The 23143-nt window shown below is 37.0% G+C and overlaps 1 protein-coding gene across 2 annotated transcripts in view; it reads right to left on the reverse strand.

Moving 5' to 3' along the window:
- LRMDA (leucine rich melanocyte differentiation associated) overlaps positions 1–23143 on the reverse strand; it is a 677461-nt gene that overhangs the window by 302205 nt on the left and 352113 nt on the right. For both annotated transcript variants that reach the window (XM_062639160.1, XM_062639150.1), the window contains one exon: positions 8849–8980. In XM_062639160.1, coding sequence (XP_062495144.1) covers positions 8849–8980 — 132 coding nt within the window. The remainder of the gene's footprint in view (positions 1–8848; positions 8981–23143) is intronic.

The raw sequence follows: 23143 nt of genomic DNA on the forward strand, positions 1-23143 counted from the left end.
TCTCATATCAAAACCCCCAGCACTGATTTTAGATGCAGAAACACCTCCCTAAAAATTTTATGACAGAGGTGACCAGGAATCTCACACAGACCTCTTACCATGTAGTTCAGCGTGAGACTCTCCAGGCCTTTTATCATTTACTCATGTCCCTCAAATTAAATAAACATTTAGCAGCCTAGGATCACTTCCATTTCAGTGGCAACAGAAACAGAAATATGTGCACAGGACAAACCCCAAGAATCTGACATAATCACCTCAAATGTAGAAGGTCACTAATTCACAGAAAAGTTGAAGTTTTGGAGGCTTGGACAGCCCCAAAATACTAGGGCACCAGCAACACCTGAGAACAAACCAACCTGTGGCTTATCATTATCAAAAATTATCTGTTTTGTGACAGAATCAGCAGTTACAGCATAAATAAAATAATTAAAAATCCTGTTCTGGAGGCCTACAACAAATCTAGAGAGGGATTTTTTACAAGGGCATGAAGTGACAGGACAAGGGGGAATGGTTTTAAGCGTACAGACAGCAGATTTAGATTAGATATTAGGAAGAAGTTCTTTACTGTGAAGTTAGTGAGACATTGGAACAGGTTGCCCAGAGAAACTGTGGATGCCCCAGATTCCTGGCAGTGTTCAAGGCCAGGCTGGATGTGGCTTTGAGCAACCTGTTCTAATGGAAGGTATCCCTACCCGTGGCAGGTACTAGAACTACCAACCCAAACTACTCTATGATTCTATGATGTAAACTATTTTTTCTTGTACCTCTTAACAAAAAAAAAAAAAAAAAAAAAAAAGCAAGGTACAGATTATTATTCCAAGAAACCCCATCTACCTGCCATCACAGTTATTCTTTACAAAGCACATAGGAAAAAAATAATTATATCCCATTCAAATTCTCATGATTGTTTCTCAGAGATGAGTCATAAGTCATGATGCAATTCTGGTGTACTGTTAATTAGCATGTCATATATTTATTTTAATCACAATACTGTAACTATATGATGCCATCAAAAGTGTAAAGGCTTTTTAATACAGTGCTGGAAAAATACAGAAGGAGAAAATCATAAGCAAGTCTGAAACTTTCCTGCCAGCTTCCTTTTTATGGTTTATTGTGGCAGCGTAAGGAGTGCTATATTGGTGCAGTCAGATCCAAAGAGTTGCAAAATCCTGCTGTGCCATTTCTAAGATCAATTTCAGTTCCATTTCCTCCAAATAGGAAAACCACAATTAAATGCATGGACAGTGCTAGTTAAATTTTATTTATTTAAATTTCGTTGACAACAGCCCTGAACTGGTCTTTCTAAAGTCACCATTTCACCAGGTGAATAGGTAACAGTGATGCAAAGACTACACTAAGGTCTGTTGTTTGAAAACTGGTTGAATGTGTCACTGTGATGACAATTAAATTACCTTAGTGTAGTAATTCCACCTCTTAATTCAACAGTGTCATCACTACCAATCTATTGATGCCTCTTTAACAGGTATTGACTAAAATAAAAACTTGTAACAAAAATTTTAAGCCCTTTAGCTCTTTAGCTAAATCATTCCTTCTCAGCAATTATACAGAACAATGGCCCCTCCAAAAACACAACCTGGCCTCCATGAATAGTTCACAGAAACATACTAGACATACTTTAAAATTCTGTCTCATCAAAAGACTATACTGATTTTCGGCACTATTCCTAGTTTCAAATTTGGGAAACACTCAGATTAACTTTTTTATGTCTCATCATTATGTTACACTTACGTACACTGCACGTGCATATTTACAGTAGACTGTTGACAGCATACATATGCACACGCACACACAACCATGTCACCATATTTTCTGTTCAGAAAAACAAATGCTACCAGCAATATTAAGACATTAGCAATATAATTATTTAGAAAATATAGTACTATGGTAGGTCCAGTTAAGCTGCAGTGCAATATAGTTTTACGTAATCAAAAATATCCTACAAATAAGAATCTTCTGTCTTGTCTATTTTCACTCATTATCTGGTACCCAATACCATAGTTTCTGAGGTTCTCCAGAATACAAAAAGAATAAGCAAAATCCAAAGCAAATTATGTACCTCCCTTCTCTGGCTAAGCAAGACCATAATATTTTTATTTGTTTTGCAGAAAATCCTGTAGCCTGCATTAAATTTCTAGTGCTAGCAGGACTGTTGTTCGTTACAAACCCTTCAAGGATTAGTTCCACAGTATTCCAGACTACTACTGAGGAAGGATTGCTGTGATTTAAAAGTTACTGAGGACTAATGCTGGTCATGCCAAAATGCCATACAGCTTCCTCACTTATTGGTATTCTTGGCATAACCATATGCATGGTTGATGCTCAGGGACAACTGTTGGTCAAACCTATGCAGAAACATAACCTTTGATAACAGTTTTCAAATGAAATTATTTTATGCAACTCTACAGAAAAGCTATGCTAACCTATAACTGTCCAAACAAATCTATACATATTTACTATCTCACCACTCTTTTTTTTTTTTAATATAGTATGAAGTATGCAAGAGAATCTGGGATTTCTTTCTGTAACCTTTTTCTCTGTCAGCAATTTTTACTAGTCACACAATCAAATGCATTAACTTTATGAGAAAAGTAACCACTCTTGTTCTCTCTCAGTGCTTTCCAAGTTGCTCCACCATTTTCTTTCAAAAAATTCTACATAGTCTTTTCAAATTTTTAGCCATCCCACTTCCCCAGAAGAGTCACAGGAGAGCTTTTTGTGTTAATGACCTTCTATGATTACTGCTTTTGGAAGTTCTTGGAAGCAAAGTGACAAAGTAAAGAGCAATCAATTTCACATTCAAAATATTTTTTTAATATAAAGAGAATATCAGAAATATCACACAGAATTACAGACCACTGCATAGAAAGACCCCAAATTGTCATTCAAAAGTCTTCTGCCAACTAACCATCTGTCATGCAAGTGCTGCAATCAACCTAACATTAAAACAGCTGGACAGCACTTCTACCAGAGTCATAAATGAACAGGGTATTTATTACCATTTGAAACATTTGCTCCAATTAAATTTATCACAAACATGATGTAGCAATCACAAACTAGTCCACAGGCAAAATAGCCTTGAAGCAGAAGCTACCAATTCTCATCCGAATGCAGTGTGAAAAGATCTTTGCCACCTGAACGCTTTTCCATTAGAATGTGCTAGGTCTTCAAGGTTGGATACCCACAGAAATAGCTTGCAGTATGCAAGTATACATTTTCCCCTTCTCTATGTGCAATAGGATGTCATGCACAGTCACTTGTATGCCACGTTCTGGCCTGAAACCTTTCTGGTAGGGAGATAAGGCCTTGAGATAAGGACTTGTATTTTAAATGGTATTTTAAAACCATTTTACTCAAGAAAGAAAAGGTGCAGCACAGGTTGCAATTAACTGAGTCCATATATCTCATGGAGAGCTTCCTGCATGCTGAATAGTTGGGGAAGAAAATCACGTTCTGCCTACTGGAGCAGCATTAGTTTCCTGTGTGTAGCCAGAGTTGCCAGCACATTTAGGGGTATTTCAGAAAGCCCATGCTTCCAAAGCTTCAGGTTTGAAGACCAGGTTTCAACACTGTTAGGTACACAAATGTGAGAAAAAGGAGATATATTTCTATTCCTGTAATCAAATTGTATTTCTGGTTGACTAGAGACTTCCATCCTGAAACCATATGTCCCTTTTTTTCAAGGTTTGTTTTTGTTTGGATTTTTACCCTTTTTTTTAACACTATTCTGTCCAAATATTGCTTAAGGTTCCCAAAGCAGCACAGAAATGATCAAGAATAAAGCAGCTGCTCACAATTTTTTTTAAAGTTCTGACATATGGAGTTCAACCCGTCTGAGCACTGCTGTAGAACAGGATAAGGAATCACCTGGACTGAAAATTACCTCCCTCTTCCACAGATGTTTGGCATTTGGCATTAGACATTTACATTACTTAATTTTTACTTCAAGTACATTTTATTCTAGAAGAAAGATTTTTGGCTCATCAGGTCCTGCAGTTGTCCAACAAGCAACAGTCAGATTTAGTCAAATCCACAACTACGGCATGGAGAGCTCAGACATATATACAAAAAGACTGCTCTGTGTGTGTGTGTGTGCATGTGCGTGTGTGTGTGTGTGTGTGTGTAACAGCAACCATTTCAGCTTACATCTTCGTTTAGTGGAGATAGGGAATTGTACATAATAGCAGACAATTTATGTCTTGAACTTACCCATTCAACCTAAACATGATGTCTTCAGCACCTAACCTAGCGAGATTCTGGTCAGACTGGGCCTTCTAGGCCTTCAAGCACTTCAGGACAATGTATGAACCAGCACAAAGGCAAAATAAGTTACAGTCTACAGTCTGGGGGTTAAATAAAGCTGTAACTGTTAGGCATTATGATGAGACTTCTGCAAAGACAGATTATACCACAAATACTTATTGGTACATTCTTCAGTTAAGGTACTCTATCCATGCGGTTTTCAAAGGCTCAAGAACATATAATCCTTAGATCTGAACCATACTGATAACTTATCTTGCCATAAGTAACATATATACCACTAAGGGCATTCTGCCGAGCTCTAAGTAATTTTGGGTTTCTTCTAAAGCATTCAAAACCTAGACCTAGATTCAATACCTGAATTCTACATCTACATTCAACACTTTTATTGTAAACTAATTTTGGTATCAATTCTTCAGAAGTATATAGAATGTATGTTTAATGGATGACCAACTCACTGGACTAAGTAAAGTAATAGGGCTTTTACTTCAGAGAATCACAGATCTCATGCATTATCAGACTTGTCTACTTTGCAATGAGGCAGTGAACACCACCTAATTTTCAGCATACGTGTATATATGTTTGACAAATTATAACTGCTACCCTTTTGAGTAGTTTTACCAAATACTAAAAAAGACTGAAGTGTAAAGGAAATTGAAATGCCTACACTGTATAGTCCAACTGTAACGCCAGCCATGGCAAGCACAGTGAAAAGTCATGAAACTTCACACTGATGTAACACACACAGAGGAATAAATCTATTTAGAAGTTCTGTGACTGATTCTTAGTATCTAGTCAACACAGTAAAAAGGAGAAGGCTTACCACTACAAGCATAGGTGAGTGTAGTGATGTGTGCTCTTCCAAAACCAACTTCCTATCTACCACCCATTTTATCACAGAATCATAGAATGGTTTGGGTTGTAAAGGACCTTAAACATCGAGTAGTCCCAACCCCCCTGCCATGGGCAGGGATACCTTCCACTAGAACAGGTTGCTCAAAGCCCCACCCAACCTGGTCTTGAACAATATCAGGGATGAGGCATCCACAACTTCTCTGGGCAACCTGTTCCAGTGCATCACCACCCTCACAGTAAATAACTTCTTCCTAATATCTAATCTAAATTTGCCATCTGTCAGCTTAAAGCCAATTCCCCTTGTCCTGTCACTACATGCTCTTGTAAAAAGTCCCTCTCCCTATTTTTTAGGTTCCCTTTAGATACTGGAAGCCTGCTATAAGGTCTCCACGCAGCCTTCTCTTCTGCAGGCTAACAACCCCATCTCCCTAAGCCTGTCTTCATAGGAGAGGTGCTCCAGCCCTCTGAGCATCTTTGCGGCCCTCCTGTGGACTTGTTCCAACAGTTCCATGTCCCTGTTGTGTTGGGGGCCCCAGAGCTGGATGCAGAACCGCAGGTGGGGTCCCGCCAGAAGGGAGTACAGGGGGAAAATCCCTCAACCTGCTGGTCACTGTCCTTTTGATGCAGCCCAGCATATGGCTGGTTTCTGGGCTGCAAGCACACACTGCCAGCTTATGTCAAGCTTCTTGTCTACCAACACCCCCAAAACTTTGTTGGCAAGACTGCTCTCAATCCAATCTCTGCCCAGCCTCTATTTGTGTTTGGGATTTCCCTGACCCAGGTGCAGGACCTTGCACTTGGCCTTGTTGAACTTCATGAGGTTTGCACAGACCCACCTCTCAAGCCTGTCAAGGTCCCTCTGGATAATATCCCTTCTTTCCAGTGTGTCTGTACTGCTTTCTGCCACCCATTGTGTCTGATAGAGGAACTAAGGTGATGTGTTTTCCAAAAGTAAATCAGACTTTTGTAGAAACATAGAGCACAAGTGAAAAAAAACATGTTAGAGAAACGTAATCCAATACTGCACAATATTGATAACAATCCTTTCTGTATTGCAGTTATATGGGTTGCATTTTAAAATATTGTCAACAGGTTACACATCGCAGAAAAGCTGAGGTATAACACTAGGAAACTGTATTTAAAATAGTAATATTTAAATTTGCTGCTTCCACTTCTAGTAGAAAAATGGTAGTGGCCTAACTGTAACTGAAATACTCAAACGAGTATTTGAAGAAAAAAATATCAGACGATTGTTCTAAGTATTTACTTGATTTAGAGATAAGCTTTCACATTTGCAGAGTGTATCCAGACATTATGTCAGGAGGGACCAAATGTTATTACACATACAATGCCACACAATAAGTGAACCACATATCAAAGCTATCAAAGCAGGATCTGGATCAAGATTAAGCCAAACTAAAATGAGAAATAGAAAAGAGCACCATAATAATAAGCAATACTCATATGAGTTTTAAAGTTTACATGTCATTCCAGTTTTCACAGGGGTCAGTTTGCCTTTTTGTTTGTTTTCATATCTCTCTGTCCATATCTATATATAATGTAGACATTTATGTATACATGGTAATATTCCACCAGTTGAAGTTTTGTTTCAGATGAGTATTCTATGCTCCCCTGTGTCCTTCCTGTAGTGCAATCTGTGATTTCACTATTCTATTAAATGTACTTTTTTTTTTTTGAACATTTTTCAAAGAATTCTATAGAGAAAGCATTCATTAACAGAAGTGGTTCAAGTCCAAAAGAGACCTTTTTCAAACAGGTATACACAATGAAAACAGGAATCTGGAAGGTCTCCATGCTTCTGAAGACTACTGTATCTTTCCTACAAGAGATCCTCCCTAGGGCTCAAAATGTTAATGATGGACAACGGTTATTTTTATTTCTCTGGTCAGTTTGTATACATTAGGTGTTTTACAAGCATTTCTGTAACTCCCCTATTAAATTATTGTCAGCACACTACAAAATGCATACATTATTTCTAGAACCTGGATAGCTCAATAGCCTCAAAGCTCTAACTTCATAGTTTCAAGATTGAATTAAAAAAAAAATAAAATCCCAGAATAGATCAAATCCTTCTTATCAAGTTATCATTGCCTTTGAGAGCTTACTCACTTGACAACAGTATTTTAAGTACGTCTGTGATACCAGCAGGAATTCTTTAAAGAATACTACTAACAGGATAATTTTTTCCCTCTGATTTTGTTCACCAAGTTCTTATTGAATACACCTGCCTGCTTTTCACAAATGCAAAGCTCGTCCTTGATACCCCCTCAAACAACAAATATACTCACATGTTCTTGGGTCTATGGCCAAATTTACATTTCATACTTTGTACGAAGAGATATGATACACCAGATATACCACCACACATAGGATCAGCAAAAATGATCCTTTACATTCCTTATCAGTTCAGATTTTACCATGGCAGAAAACAATCAAATAAACAATAAAAGCAGTTACTGGAATCCAACTCACAGAAACCTGGCATTAACCAGAAACCTAGCCAAATACCTAGTACAATAATGATCATTACTACTTAAGAGACACTCTTGGCAAATTTCCAGGGCGCAGAGAATAAAAGTTACTCTGCTGATTTCTATTTATTTATAGAGTCAAAAAATAAGTGCAGAAATCACAGAATCTGCAGTTATTTTTATTCTCCTCAGTAGGAGGATTCTGCTCTAGTAGGAGGTAAATTGCTCTCTGTTTACACTGTCTGTAATAAAAGCCTGCAGTTGAGCAGCCTTGTCCTTACGCTGCAATTACAAGGAAAAGTCTTTCATGGTCTGTGCTGTAAGACTCTGCAGGCCTCATTTGGCCTTTTGGCAACAATTTGATTGCCTTTCACTTTTGTAAAACCATGTATTACACAAATCTCCAGAAGGGTCAAAGTATGGGAAATTATTTAATAATCAATTCCATGCCCAGCCCTTGCAGATAATTAGTTTTTAGAGACCATTATCTATGAGCCTACAGACTAGGGGCTCTGACTCAGCAGAGTACTTACAGAAATACTGAAATATTTATTCTGAATAAACTTAAGCAGGCAATAACTTTGGGCATAGGAAGAAGTGACTGACTGTTTACGAATGGCCTTAACCACCTATCTAAATACTATATTGTATCAAGACCTTGATTTGGACAGCATTTTATAGGAATTTATACAAAGTTGGAACACCAAGAACACAGTGACTTGCTTTTACAGCTGAGGTTGCACAGCAGCTATCAAATCGTGTATATTACCACCTTCATTAAAATAGAGAAAGGTATACGTTTCTTGTTGTTTGTGGGGTTTTTATTATTATTTTATTTTACTTTAACGTTTTAAGAGCTATTTAAAGTATAAGAACTTAGTAGCGTTTCACTGCACTCTCTATTCCACTAGAGGTCAGCCTGCAACAGAACCCCAAGCAAACAGGAACTGCAGCACACTGGTAGCACTGACATTATTTTCTTTCTCTATTTTATCTATTAGAAAGATTTCTTCAGAGCCATAACTTAGATCTCTCACTAAAATGGAGCAACAGGAAGATATAATGGTGCATTTCATTTATGAATGACCTATAATAAATTACTGTGAAGTATTCCAGGTGCCAAACGAGAGAATGCTTTGTCTGCACATGAACTATATTTCACATGCTTTAATTTGGCTGACACATAAAACTCATTTGACATTTTGCAGGTACTTCTTTGAAAGGATATTTGGTTCTTGTTGAGCGTTAAGGTATGGAGGTGGGGTAACTTGGGTAACAGAAGGTCATTTCCGAGTAGATTGTTGTCCAAGATCAGCTCTTCCAAGTAACTGAATGTTTTCAGTCCTTCTAGTGACCTGCAAACGACAGAGGCAACAGGAAAAATGATACTCCACTAAATCAGGGAGGCCATTATGAGCTGAAATAAATATTTTAACCTTCCCTTTCAGGAGTGGGAACAGTTTTGGTTTGGGCCTGTCAGAAGGGTGAATGACAAGCATTAGTGGCAAGGGGAGTGCTGGCACTGCAACACATCCTTCACATACTGGCAGGATGAAGGATGGGGGTCACTTAGTGAGTAGCCAGGATCCAAAACAAAAGGCTTCAGATATGGGGCTTGCAGGATGAATTTGTCAATGTCTTGTGCCTTGAGGCACCCAGCCTCGCCTGACCCTAACCTCCATTCCCAAGATAAATAACTCTGTCACAGTTCACCTTCATTCCCTGGACACAAATTTAAGTTGTCATCCATCATTTCTGCCAAGAAATATCATACCCCGCTAACAATAATAAATACAACTTCAAGTATCATTTCTTAGCAGTTACCTTACATGCAATAATAGGAAATGGAGAAAGAATTTTTTTTTTTCCTTTTTATTAACCACTTAATTTGCTTCTTGAGTCCCTGCAAACAAAATAAAATGTTCTCTACAAAATAAAATGCAGAATTACTCCAGACAGAAAAGGCATTTGCTTTCTTTTCAGAACATACTGACAAGCCACAGGTCAAACTGCAGAGAGTGGATTTAAAAAGGAGCATTTCACAACATGGAAGTGCAGATGATGGCTTGTAAATAAACAAGGTCCTGGAGGTATTCATTCCTCTGATAGCAAAGTACAGGTTAAAAATAAAAAGAACACTTTGGTACCTTGTTAAGGCATCTATTCCAAACTCAATTCTTAATGCCTGCAAATTCTAACAGGAAAAAAAGAAAACAACCCCACACATTTATCAACTAAGACACATGGTATACTGAGCATACGCACAGACATGCATTCACAGCTCATTCACCTACCAGACACCTAAAGATATGCTGAGATTGCATGACTTGACAGCTGATCTACTATGCCTACCAGTGGGAAGATCATCACTGTATCTCCTGGCTGTTTCATAAAATGTGATGAATAAGGGAGATGCAGTCTATACTATTTATTCAGATTCGAATGACATTGATACAGGGGTGATCCCCCCCATTTCGGCAAAGATCAAAATCCAACCAAAGTCTCTGTTAGAGAGTCCTACAGGCACTCCTACTGGAGAAAAATACAAATATTATAGAAAGTATATGGTTTCCAAATTAGAGAATTTAACATTCATCTGCCCAACAAAAAACAAGATGCTGCTTTTGTGGATACAACTTACTGACTACTTATAAATCACAGTTACAGGGGTCAAACAACCAAACGTAATCAAGTACATGACCTTTACACTGGGTACTGTACACTAAACTATGAATATTCAAGTAACATTTGCACAACACTGAAACAGTGTATTTCAGTCCAAGCTTCAAAGCACTCCCGGTCTATTGACCTGGCATTCTGAAAGGGAGGTACAACTGTTACTAATGCCATTTTGATGCTGGGCAGCCAGACCTGAAGAAAATTTGCCATGCCTACACCCTATGCCATATCTATATAATTACAATGAATTGACACTGCAATTTCTGAAGCTGAAAGAACAAAAGAGTCAATTTCAAACATTATACTGAAACAACCACCACAGTAACAGTCACACTTTTTGCATTTGCCTTTAACAAGCTGTTTTATAAGACCTCGGTTCAACCTATATAAACTGTACATGGTTAAGAGCTGTGTAGAGCACTGCATGAAGCTATTTCAGCAAAGGGTCACAACTGACATGGTTTTGCCAAAGTCAAGATCAGAAAAGAGATCAGCTAACATTTCAGACAGTGCTTTCCCCTAAGTACCTTTAAAAGGCAAAATAACCCAGAGGAAGTAGCAGTGAGTTTATCAAGCTGTTATGAGTTTTCACTTCAGTTTATTTTACAAACCTAGTTTAGCAAATTCCCCTTAAATACTCTTTTATTATATAAATAGTGGATTATTTCCAAACCTCACATTTCAATGCAAGACTTTGACTTTGCCAAAGGAGTTCAGAGAAGGCCACCTCCTTGTCAACACCACAGAGCCTTATGGGATGTTAATAGGTCCTTTGTGAAAAAACATTGCTTGGGCTCTGGTCAGTGTCAGCATCAAAATACACATTGTTCCTGAGTTATGTTATGCAAATATAATACTCTTATCATGAGAATCTGCAAATGGTTGGCAACTGGCAAGGAGAAGAAAGCACACATCCAAAACTGCTGCAGGGGAGGCATAAAACAAAATGACAAGCCATGAAGTGGGACAAAAGGCCTTGGAACACTAGAGGGAGTTGCCTATTGAAACAGCCTTCCTTTCACAAGCCTGGGCTGAACACAAGAGTACTAATTTTATAGATAGGCAGAGAAAATTGTGCGCAAATCTCCTTACACCTGTCTGGTTTTGATAATTTTTGCCATGTAATGTTATTAGCTGCTCACTTAAAAAGGAGCCCTGTTACACAGGGGGTTGCTTATTAATTGTTGTTTTCATGTCATCAGAGTAGTGTGCACTTGGTGATTTAATCACATAAATTCAGAGTCCTGGGAAATGGGAGGGGCTGCCACCGTACAGAGAGAGGGTGTAGCCATTAACGTAATTTTACATCCATATGTTATTTTGTTATTTACAGAATTCTCATTTTTTTCATCTTAGACAAAAGAAAAAAAACTAGCACCAAAACAAAATTACTAAGACTGTTGGTAAAGAAACAAAAAGGGAAAAAATGCATTTGCTATCATTCAGTGACACTAGCTACTAAATTCAAGGCAACGATTTCTACCATAATAATATATAAGGAATATTAGCCAGCAGCTGTACTTCACAATTTAAAAGTTAAGTGCAATGCACACAATAGGTTTTGTGGTACAAACTTCAGCAAATCCCACAACTTCTATGTGCCTCAATTTCCCATCTGCAGATGGGGGATTAGAAAGGATTGCAATCGTGAACTAGTACATAGAAAGCATTTTTGAGAAGCCAAGGTAGAAATCAGTACAAAATAATGGCATTTTTATTTTTAATGAGGGTGAGTTATATTAATGCACTCCATGTATTTCCATTACAAAAAAGGAGTGCATATACATACACAGCAGAACAAGAAGCACACAAACACACTCAGAGACAAGTATAAAGAGGGAAATTCCCCAAGAAAAATAACGAGTTTAAAACTTAATCTGAACTGTTTTCTCATAGTTCACAGAAGAAAAAAATGTCTCCTCATATTGGTATATTAAAACAAACTCACAATGTCACCATCATAGTACAACCAGCACTGAAGGGGCAGTGGCAAGTAGCTGTTTTCCCAAGTTTCAAAAGGCTAATAAACATGACTAAGGTGTACTGCAGGTTGCTTTTCCCTGCTCTAATGACATGAAAGCTGCCCATTATCTCACCCACAGGTACCATCTCAGTTACCTCATTGCAGGCCTCACACTCTGCTCCCAGAGGAGAACAAGTGCTGCCAAGAGATTTCCATCGCAATTTCCAAAGTCACATCAAACCGACAAAACATCACAACGTATTCAGAGCCGCCTCATTCAAACAGAAAAAACTTTTACGTTTCCACTGTAATTAACCCTATCCTCGTTAAGATAATTATGATCAAGCTCCCTGTCACAGCTAATATCACAGCACCGTTGCCTATGGCTCACGCTTTGCCCTCATTAGCTTACAAAAACACTGTGTTAAACAGGAAACTGACTCCCCTCTGCAAAAAGACTTAAGATGTTCTGTAAGCAGACAGTAAATAATCCTTTTGAATATAAAGGTTTCAGAAATGTCATTTTGTCCAAGTCCTTCGGCTAATCAGTGTGATTTCTTCCAGCTTTCTCTTCCATAATTCATTCATGGTTTGTAACAAAGTTTTAATCATAAAGGAATGTCATGGCAGAGATTTTTTTCTCTACGTGTATGCATGGCAATTGTCAGCTACACTATTTCATATGGTCCCTCTGGCCTGACGGGGATTTAGTTACAATGAAAGTAAAGCACAGCTCTTCATTTTGGTAATATTTGACAATGAAAACACATTTTATAAATGAAAAAAAGCAGAAGCCTCTCAAGTAATGGACAAACCTCAGTACTCTGCAACTGTCCTTGTCGGGAAGAACAAGCTGTTCAGAAGTATATGCTGAAAAAGAAATGTTCTTCACATTTTACCCCACCCCTCCTTTAATAAGACAGCTGCCTCATATCTAATGACTTTTTCCTCCTGTTTAACAGGAAAAGAGAGAGTAGTTAACAATATGTAAATGAGAGAATTTGGCTTTAGCCTTGAAATTGATTTGCACTCTGTTGACAAGAGATAGCCATTACCAGAAGTTAAAGACGGAGCTGTTACAAAACAAGAGCTTTTTAAAATACCTTTTTTCTTGTATTTTATGTTTTAACAGTTTACAGGAGAGCAGAATCAACATGAGAACCCCAGTACTAGATAATTTCAGTATTTAAAGCATAGAAACATAATTTCTATTTCTCCAGCACCTGCCAGCCAAGTAGCACAAAGCATTTTGTTGTGTTTTTTTTAAATTAATGAGTTACTCTTCAAAAACCTGCTGAGCTTAAAATTTCATTTTGCAGTAAAGCAGAAAGAGGTTAAGTGACTACCAAAAGGTGACCTCCAGCAATTTTCTGAGACAAGAAATAAAACCCAGAGCTTCTGACTTCTAGTCCTTTGACTTAACCTCACCAAAACAAAACCAAGAGCAATAGATAAATTATATATATATATATATATATATATAAAAGCATAAGACAGACACATGTGTAAGTTTAGATTTTGCAGAATTCCCTGGCAATGCAAAACATTATTTCGGGTTTACTTGCTTTGATTCCTGTTCAATTTTAAATTCTATTGAATCTGAAATATAGCATACAGATAAGGAGAAAAATCCAAGCCAGTTCCAAGTCTGTTCTGCTGGTGGAAGGTGTTTGGTGAATCTTCTGTGCAAACACCCTTCGGCTAACACTTTTGTAAGAATTCTACTCCCAAACCTGCTTTCAGGGGTTCTGCTCCAAACACAGCTCTCACTTCTGAATACCAAAAAATAAACAAACCATTTTAAAGAAAATACAGTGGCTAGAATTCATTCCAATTCCAGGAAAAATAAAAAATAAAAAGAAAACATAGAACAACCCCCCCCAAAAAAAAAAAAAAATCACTAACACCAAAATGCTCTCACTCTTAAAATCATCAAACCTCTGCAAATTTAAGGTTTGTGTATTTTCTTCACACAGAGATAGTAATGTCAGATAAACAGCAAGTAAAGCATAAAAAAAAAAAATGACCTCTACAGTACTCAAGCATAACAGCTGTTCTTTTCTGAAGTCTATTCAATGTTTATACCCATTTTTCTGCATACATCCAAAAAAAAACCAGAATTGAGTATCTAATGGACAGTTTTCTGGACCAAAGCAGAACAAAAAATAAAGTGAAAATATAGAACTACCAAAATTTCTAGTGTGAGCCAGGCCCCAAGTTACACCAGACAAGTCACAAAACAGAAATCATGAAAATCTGTTCAATTGAGAGCAAACTTACTAATGTTTCCAAAACATTAAATACTTTGTTTTGTTTAACATCAGAGGGAACCTTAGTATTTTACAGGTTATATAGAGGTAGCATTTTGCATCACTTCCAGTCAATCTGTTTCCAGCTTTCTGTTGTTACACAGAAAATATCTGGAAGCAGCTCTTTCAATAAAACTTAAGGCAAGTTTGTGAATAAGATAAGCAAAAGAGAAAATGAAAAGAAACAACTGAGCAGAATCATTAAATATGATCTTCAATAAACAATAAAAACGTGGGAAGAAAAGATCCCTGAAAGAAAAGATTAAAGCTGTGTTATGAACTAGATCTACAATTAGTTTCTGAGTCTTTTCATATAAAGGTCATACTTGACTTTCAGACAGACAATAAAATTAATACCCATCACTTCTTTTTCCCCCTTTCTTATATACTGAAAGCGTGCAAGCCTATGTAGGACACCTTATTACCAGAAAAGATTCACATGAAAATATCTTGTACAACTATCAAACTAACATAATTAACAGCTATGCAAGCACATCAAAATGGTGGGGATTCATGAATCTTCATCTGTTCTTTACAGCCTTGCTCTGACTTTCATGCAGCAAATTCCATTACTTAAAAAAGAAAAAATTAGCCCAGATCACCCAATCCCTAACAAGTCACCACCCACCCCCAAACCTCAAAGAAAACACAAACAAAAGTAGAATCAATAAACAGGTAAATAAAGACACCTTGGAGGCCTTCTAAATTCTAAATGTTAAATTTACAACATTTCAAACCCTTTCCTACCAATTATAAAACAGAAATACAGGATTTCTTGAGTGGTTCTGTTATTAAGCATCAGCTCCTCAAATGATAGAATTATCTGAAAAGCAACAACACAGATTGATGTCATCCATCTGTAGAAGCCCAGTTTACTCATAACTCCTTACCAGCCAGCAACGAACGATGGGCAACTACAGAAGGTGACTCAGACCTTCAGGTGATGCTCAGTGAGGTACATACATTTGAGATGGATGAATGTAGCCTATTTATCCAAAGTCTAGGCAATGAAATTAGAAGAAACTGTAGCATAAAGATAAAATAAACTGTTACAGCTGTGCCACACACACGTGGATTATTTACCTGGTGAAATAAACTACAAATCCCAATCACAGTTTTCAGGAGCTCACAAAAACATATCAGAGTCAACCATTCAGTTGTTTAACCACCGTTTTCTCATACCAAGACTTAAGGTCAAAAAAGAAAAAGAAAAATTAAAAAAAAAAAAAAAAGAAGAATAAAATTAAAAAAAAAGATTATTTATTTTCCTGGCCTAACTCTGCCATGAAGCAACCAGACTAACTGGGGTGGGGTTCAATTTCTCTTCTAATGAACCTCTTAAAGTCTCAGATTTCACTATGTGTATCTTATACAGCTCTACTCAATCGCATATCCCACTAATATAGCTCAAGCTTTATCCTTCAATGTCAGGCTTCTTTTTTTGTGGAAATTTTTATATTATATCTTTAGGATAAAACATGCCAAGATTTTATGATATTACTGCTACAATTTTGTGTAAATTTAAATAAAATGGCAATCAGTGTAATACTACAGCCTGTGGCAAAGCAGTTTTCACATAAGCCACATAAAATATTTTAAAATAATATAAAATGAAACAGAAAACGTGTTCGTCATCTAGTGACTGAACAAGTATCATATAACAAAATACAGTTTGCAAAACACAACTAAAGATTACCAAGCAGAGAGTAAGTAGCTGTATGCATGCGTATTTTACCAAAGAACATTCTGGAAAAAACATCACTAGGAAGTCCCTGCAGTTCAATGGAAGCAGCACTTGAGTAATATTCCTAAGTATGGACTTGAACATCTTTCTGCTATAATTTCTTGAAAGCGTTCAGTGAATAATAATAAGGTTAGAGGAGTTAAGAGAAAAACTTTGATGTGCCCCTTGCTTCATTTTGCTTTTTCCCCAACTTTAACACAGAATTCAGTCCTAATAAAATATATGGCATAACTGAAAAAAATGCACACACTGCCATTTCCTGAACTTGAAAGAATTGAAAATATTACTGATGAGAAATAGCAAAAGCAGCAGCCAGGGTTTACAAAATATAACCTACCTGGTAAAAAAAAAAAAAAAAAAAGAAAGGAAAAAAACCACAAAACTAAACCCCTATAATGTATTTATTCTTACAAGCTTCACTCAGCTACATGTGCAAAGTTGAGAGCATATTTATAAACCCTCTAAAAAACAGTATAATAATGGAAATATGAACAAATTCAAGTGCAAAGGCAGGGCCATAATGAAAGGTTTACTGTACCTTGGATCAATCTGTCATTCTGCAATTCAGATAGTAACCTGACCCCTCCCCTTTTTGCACAGAGATGGGGGAGTAACAAGCCTGTAGAGTGAGTAGAGTAAAACCCATTTTGACTACTAGAGTTCAGTGAGAAGTGGGAAAAGAAAAGTAATTTTTCTCCCATCTTCCACAACAACCAAGGCTGAGGATTGACAAGCAAATTGACGCACCGCTCAGAGGGCAAAAGATAAATGTTTGATGAATTGGCCATTGCTGGAGGAGTGATGGGCTTCATATGTGCATAATGGACTAGCTGCCGTTCAATTCAGATTGCCTGCCAAGATAAGAAACCATAATGAATGGACCAAGCACAGCCTGTGCCATAAGAAAGTATAATCTGACTAGTTTTAATAAACTTAATAAAAAAGATGAAGCAGAGAGAAGCAAGGGGACTGGCCTTTGTGACCAGCCATAAGAGGTGAGAATGACTAATAGAGTGCTCAAGCATGATAGCAGAGAATTGTTAATAGACATAACAACAAATCCCTTGATGATAAAGAATATCTTAGAGAACAACTTAAAATTACAGGGATCTACATATGCACATAATACAAACACTGTAGTACTTGTTACACAGCATATAACTGCCATTTATTTATTTATTATTTCCTTCTGCTGACTACCTTTTGTCTCCCTAACCTTCTTTATCCCCTCTGCATGGTATCTTAGGCTGTACTGATTCACACAACACACCAATAGCTTTACCAACAACCCTTCAGAATCAAAATAACCCTCTAATTGTAACCCAAGAGAATTCAGGCTCGATTTCCAACAGAAAAGTTTTGGCTGCACAACTATATACTCTCACTCCCAGTGGAGAAATATCTTTTACCACCAGAAGTGTTTGCACTCGGTATAATTTCATTTGCTTTTGCAAGCTGGATTTCCACCAAATATGAGAAATTTACCAGTGCAGTCATAGGAAAAGAAAATGCAAGCAAAAAAACCCCAAAAGCTTTCTAGCACAGAATGACAAGTTGCCAGCAATAATCCCTTTGGTCTGGGATTTGTTATGTTGCATACTGTTCTCCATCTATATCCATAACCTCTAAGTTATGACCTTTTGCAGCACCAATCAGCACTTTTCAAAGACATTTAAAACTCTAACAGTATTTTACTTTATCTGGCTATATTAACAGTGTAAAGTCTAGTAATCACCACCATTTTCGCAGTGAGTAGCATATACACACAGAGCCATTTTCACTTTTAATTATTTAGCCACATAACAGTGGCTCCCTTTCTGAAGCTTACCAGACAATGGGACCTGAATCCGTGACTGAAAATACTAAAGGAGTCAACAAGAGAAAAAACAGCCCTGACTTTTAAAGCGGTAGGATTAGACCAACAATCTATTTGTTAAGAATCAAAGGGCAAGAACACACCCTTGTGTGTGCATATAACACACACTACTTGGCTAGGCAGAACTGGTTTTCCCTTTAGGTAGGGGGAAAAAAATAAAGGAAAGAAGAAGGGGATTGCAGAAAGATCCTCCTGACTGACGGCTGCTAGAAAACACACCATGCAGAAGAACATCATTGCTATGCATGTATGTTTTCTTGTTTTTTCTTTTTTTCCTTTGATGATGAAAAATAAATAAGGAAACATAAAATAGTCTACTTGGGTAAGCATTCAGATTACCACCCCCTTGATGTCAGTTATGTAGCTTGTGTCGTATTTTAAACAGAAATTATTATATGCAAGACGGATGCCTAGTTTTCAGTATAAATTTTATCCAACTGCAAAAGGAAAGTAACTCATTATCAAGCAGCTCAGTAAGGCTCCCACTACTGACGGAAATAAAGTTTTACGACAAGAGGGTCTCTCCTCTCTCTCTCTCTCTCCCTGTGAGTGAGAAAGTGAGTGCAAGAATAAGACAGAAAGGGAAGGCTCAGGAGTGCTGGGTGAATTATAGACTGCCTCTCAAGATTCACAGCTCTTCGTGGTAGGAGGTTAATATTCTCACATGTCATTAGGTCTGCTGGCACTACTGATGGCTCATTGAATCAGGCAGCAAATTATTTCCTCATGCTGCAGAGGACACCACACTTCAAAGGGAAGGAGCCAGGGTCAAGACGGCTCTCCAGTTCGATTAATGAGTTGGGATCAGCAGAGGTTGCCTGTAGGTAAGAATGTGACTGAAGCTTTTGACAAAGCTGACTTTTTGAACAGGACTTGACCCAGGCCTCTTACCCCCCTCCCCACCAAATTTTATTTCCAACATTTGCCTCTGACTGACCTGCTCAGGCCTGTTGGGATAGTTTTGACCTCCTCAGTCTTTGTTACCAGACACAGGAGCTGTCTGCCTATATTTGATGCTTCTCTCCCTAAAGGCCACATCAGCTTATCCAGGCTCATCAGAATACTTTAGAACTGCACAGCAAAATAAGATTGAGTAGATTCATTTCAAATTTTAGTTTTCTTATGAAATTCATTGAGAAGGGGGGAAAAGAAGATGACTAAAAGATATTTCAGCTTTCAATAATATTAAGAAAGATTTCTAAATGCTGTTAAATGCAGGTAGGAAGAACACAAATTATTAGAAGTATGTAACTTACATATTAAAATGATGGAAAACCAAACAATATATGTTCCTACTTACATGGATTTGCTGACTAAAAAATTCTCCTAGCAAATAATGCATTATAAAGAATATTGCTCTAAAAAAAAAAAAAATATTTTTACTGCCATGGTAGCAGGAGATTAAAGACTATTAAAACTTAATGGCCACTGCATTCATCTCTTTCTAAACATTCAATGGTATCCTCAGTTTGATGCCTCTGAAATATTTTAATGCATATTTAAATAGATTTAATAAAGTACTGAAGTGAGATTCATTGCATTAATGCATTTTGATATAATCTACTTAAACTGCACACTTTCTCAAACAAATATGAGTAACTGAATCAATACGCAAGCCTCTGCTGGCCAGCTTCCAAAAATGAAACAGCTTCTGATTACTGAAACAAGAGTTTTGTCAATTACACCAACAAAATTGTTCACACAAAGCTTCTGAATGTGTTAGGTATTTTAAAATTTTGTTCAAGAATATTTTACACCCTCATGTTTCTATGTTGTCCTTCAATATTTATTTTAATCACTGTACAACTTTTAATATTTTATTCCTAAACATTTTGCTCATCAGTATCCTTAATGCTCAAGCACTTATTACATAACTTGTTCACAGATTCAAGACACAGATTTCCTTACTGTAACTAGCATTTAAGCCCCTGAAGCTAGTAAACAGATTATTAGATCTATAAAACTTAGGATAAAAACAAACAAGACCTATGCATGACAGAACCAAATAAGACTAACTAGAATCCTTTCAGGGAGACTACCTAACTACTAAACAGCACATCTTCCCCATGGATGTGCTTTACTCTAAAATGCAAGTATACACAAGCAAGAAACAACTCTTTTACTTAAGTCTGAGCAATCTCCAGTGAGCTGTACATTATGCAAGTGGAAGCTTGCAACATGAGAACAGCTGTAACAGGGGAAAACACTTTTTCATGGGCTTGTTTAAACAAAGTAACTGTGTTACTGGGTCTGTCATCAGTGTTAACATTATACCCTGTTTTCTCTCTTTCTAGAAAGCTAGCTGCATACCAGAGATTATTTGTGAAATGCATGTATGTGCTTTGTGTAATACTTAGCAGGAAGGTATGAATCACATACAGAAGGGTAAGTCCAGCTAGAGTAGGATGTAACTGGCCAGTTTGTCCTTCCACAGAGATGAAGGACGTGGTTGTGTAAAGGGCAAGTCGATGTGTAACAGAGAAATTCCAAGAGTTTCCAAACATGATAACCAAAGTTTCTGGTTTCTGGCAGCACTAAATAAGAACGGACGGCAGACTGAGAAGATGCATTGCTTAGACACCTGGACCCAAAGCAGTACCTGCTGGAATCAATTCCAGGAATCCTAGAGAAGACAGATTCAGTAAATGGAAAGGTGACCTGCTAAGTATATTCAAAGACCAAGTTTCCACTCCTAAAACTAAGGAGTTAAGTTTCTGTTAAGCTTTCTGTTAAGTCTTCTTTGAGTTAAGCTTTCTGTTAAGTATTACTAAATAGAACTTTATTTTACTTTCATGCATACCTGGCATTTGAGGGGAAGGTAGTACCAATTATCATGGTACAGTGCTTCTAGAGAGGTAACAAATCTAAATCAAGACAAAAAGAACAAGTAGTCCTGTATCTAACTCAAGATGAATCAGAAGGTACGGCTGCAATGAGTACTGATTTATACCAACTTGGATATAGTCCATCTGGGGAACTGTCAGGGCAATTATGGAGTTTGGAAAGGAACTTCTAAACTTATAAATCACCTTTGCAAAGAGCAGAAAGCAAGGAAACACCCCATGACTTTTGGGATTGGTTACCACACACTGCACCTAGACAAACACTGTTGCATGATAACTGCTCGGGATTAATTGTTTGTACAACTTTTTGTGTGTTACTGGGCCTTACGGTAATCCTGCAAAGGTTTATATATATGAGTTCAAATTCAGAGATAAGCATGTGTTTTATCTTTTGATTTCCTATAATGTTTTAAAATAATCTGTACATTAAATCTGTTTAGTCAAACTGGGGGTTTTGCATTTCAATTAAATTTGTGCAACATGCATTAAAATTGTTTACATAAGTAAATAATAAATGCATGGTGAAAAGAAAATTATTTTTTAATGTTCATTTTGGTTTATTTTGCGTATTTTTCCCATTGCTCATATTATGCAAAATAACGAGCAATATTAACACATTCTCTCTGCAATGGAAGCATACAGTATTTAATAGTGAAAATCATTTGGCAAAAATAAGACTAATTTTAGTTTCTGAAATTACAAATATTATCACACTCTGAAATGTGAGCAAGTCTTTTAGAAACATACATGGTAGACAACAACATTCATAATTAATAAAGCATATAAAAGGAAAAAAAAAGAAGATGCCTACCACAAAACATGATGGATTGTGTCCTCCTGCCAGCATCCTCTATTTCTACATAGCAAGTAAATATAAAATTGAGCCATACACAACACTGGCAGGGAAAGATAGCTGGTAGCAATCTTACAATACGAGAGCTTGGATTAGAGAATATACAGCAAACTTTTTCTGCTGGATTCGTTTCCCTTTCAGTCCATAAAATTAATAAGATGGTCTAAAAAATTGGGAAAGAATGGTCTGGCATAAATCTCAGCTTCAAAAGATAACACAACTGTGGATTTGATAGGCTAGAGACGAGGAAGATGATGCACAACTACCAAAACACATATCAATACACTCTTAGTTGGTCACTGTGTCCATATATATTCAAATGGTCTTCACACCAGAGAGCCATACAAAAGTCCTAGGATCACACATCCCTAACATATCCTGAAGCAACAGATAACCCTGTAGTACCTTCAGTGCTCCTGAGCAGCTTCATTCAGATAGTCACCCACCATGAGACATAATGGAGGGCTTTGACAGGAAAAAGACATCCCAAAAAAACAAGTTAGTCTTATTCCCCTATACTGTCCTGGAAAAACACTTAGGTCTCACTTCAGTTGTTATTCCATGCCCAAGAAAGAGATTCAATACTAGCTTTTCCCCAGCATACTTAAAGACAACAGATATTCCACAGATTAGGAAAAGGCGAGCAAAAGGAAGGCAACACTGCACTTTGACAGCTGGGATTTCTTTTTCATATTTTACTGTAATGCTGATATAAACAATGCCTACTGAGAGACCAAAAGACTCCATTCAAAATAATATTATTTAAAAATTGACACTGTTTTCTACCACATCAGAATAAAATCAAGCACCATAAGAACCTGAGGGTTAAGGTTGAATTACAGCAGAATAGGCTAGTAGCTGAGAATGTGCTATTATATACACTGTCAAAAAATTATCTAAGTCATATACACATTGAACATAATTCAAATGTAAAAATGCAATATAAAACTCAATAAAGTATGTAATTCAAAGTTTATTTCGAGCTTTAGTTGCTCAATAGATGCTGAATAAGAAATTTAAAGGTGCAACCTAACAGAGGACTGATTATTTGTCACTTCTGCCAGATTTTTAGTCCAATTACCTATAAAAATAAAACCACAACTGGCTGCAATTTACCATGCTTACCTCAGAGTGTAAATAATATAACTTTTTGTACAAGTCAAATTAATAAAGGACTCAAACCCTACCACTTCACTGAGTATATATAACACCTGACTGCGTGAGTTTACTTGTAAACCTGATGCTACTTCG

Source organism: Pezoporus occidentalis, unplaced genomic scaffold (assembly GCF_034315485.1).
Source record: "Pezoporus occidentalis ecotype Australia unplaced genomic scaffold, CSIRO_AGI_Poc_V1 ctg116, whole genome shotgun sequence".
Lineage (NCBI taxonomy): Eukaryota > Metazoa > Chordata > Aves > Psittaciformes > Psittacidae > Pezoporus > Pezoporus occidentalis.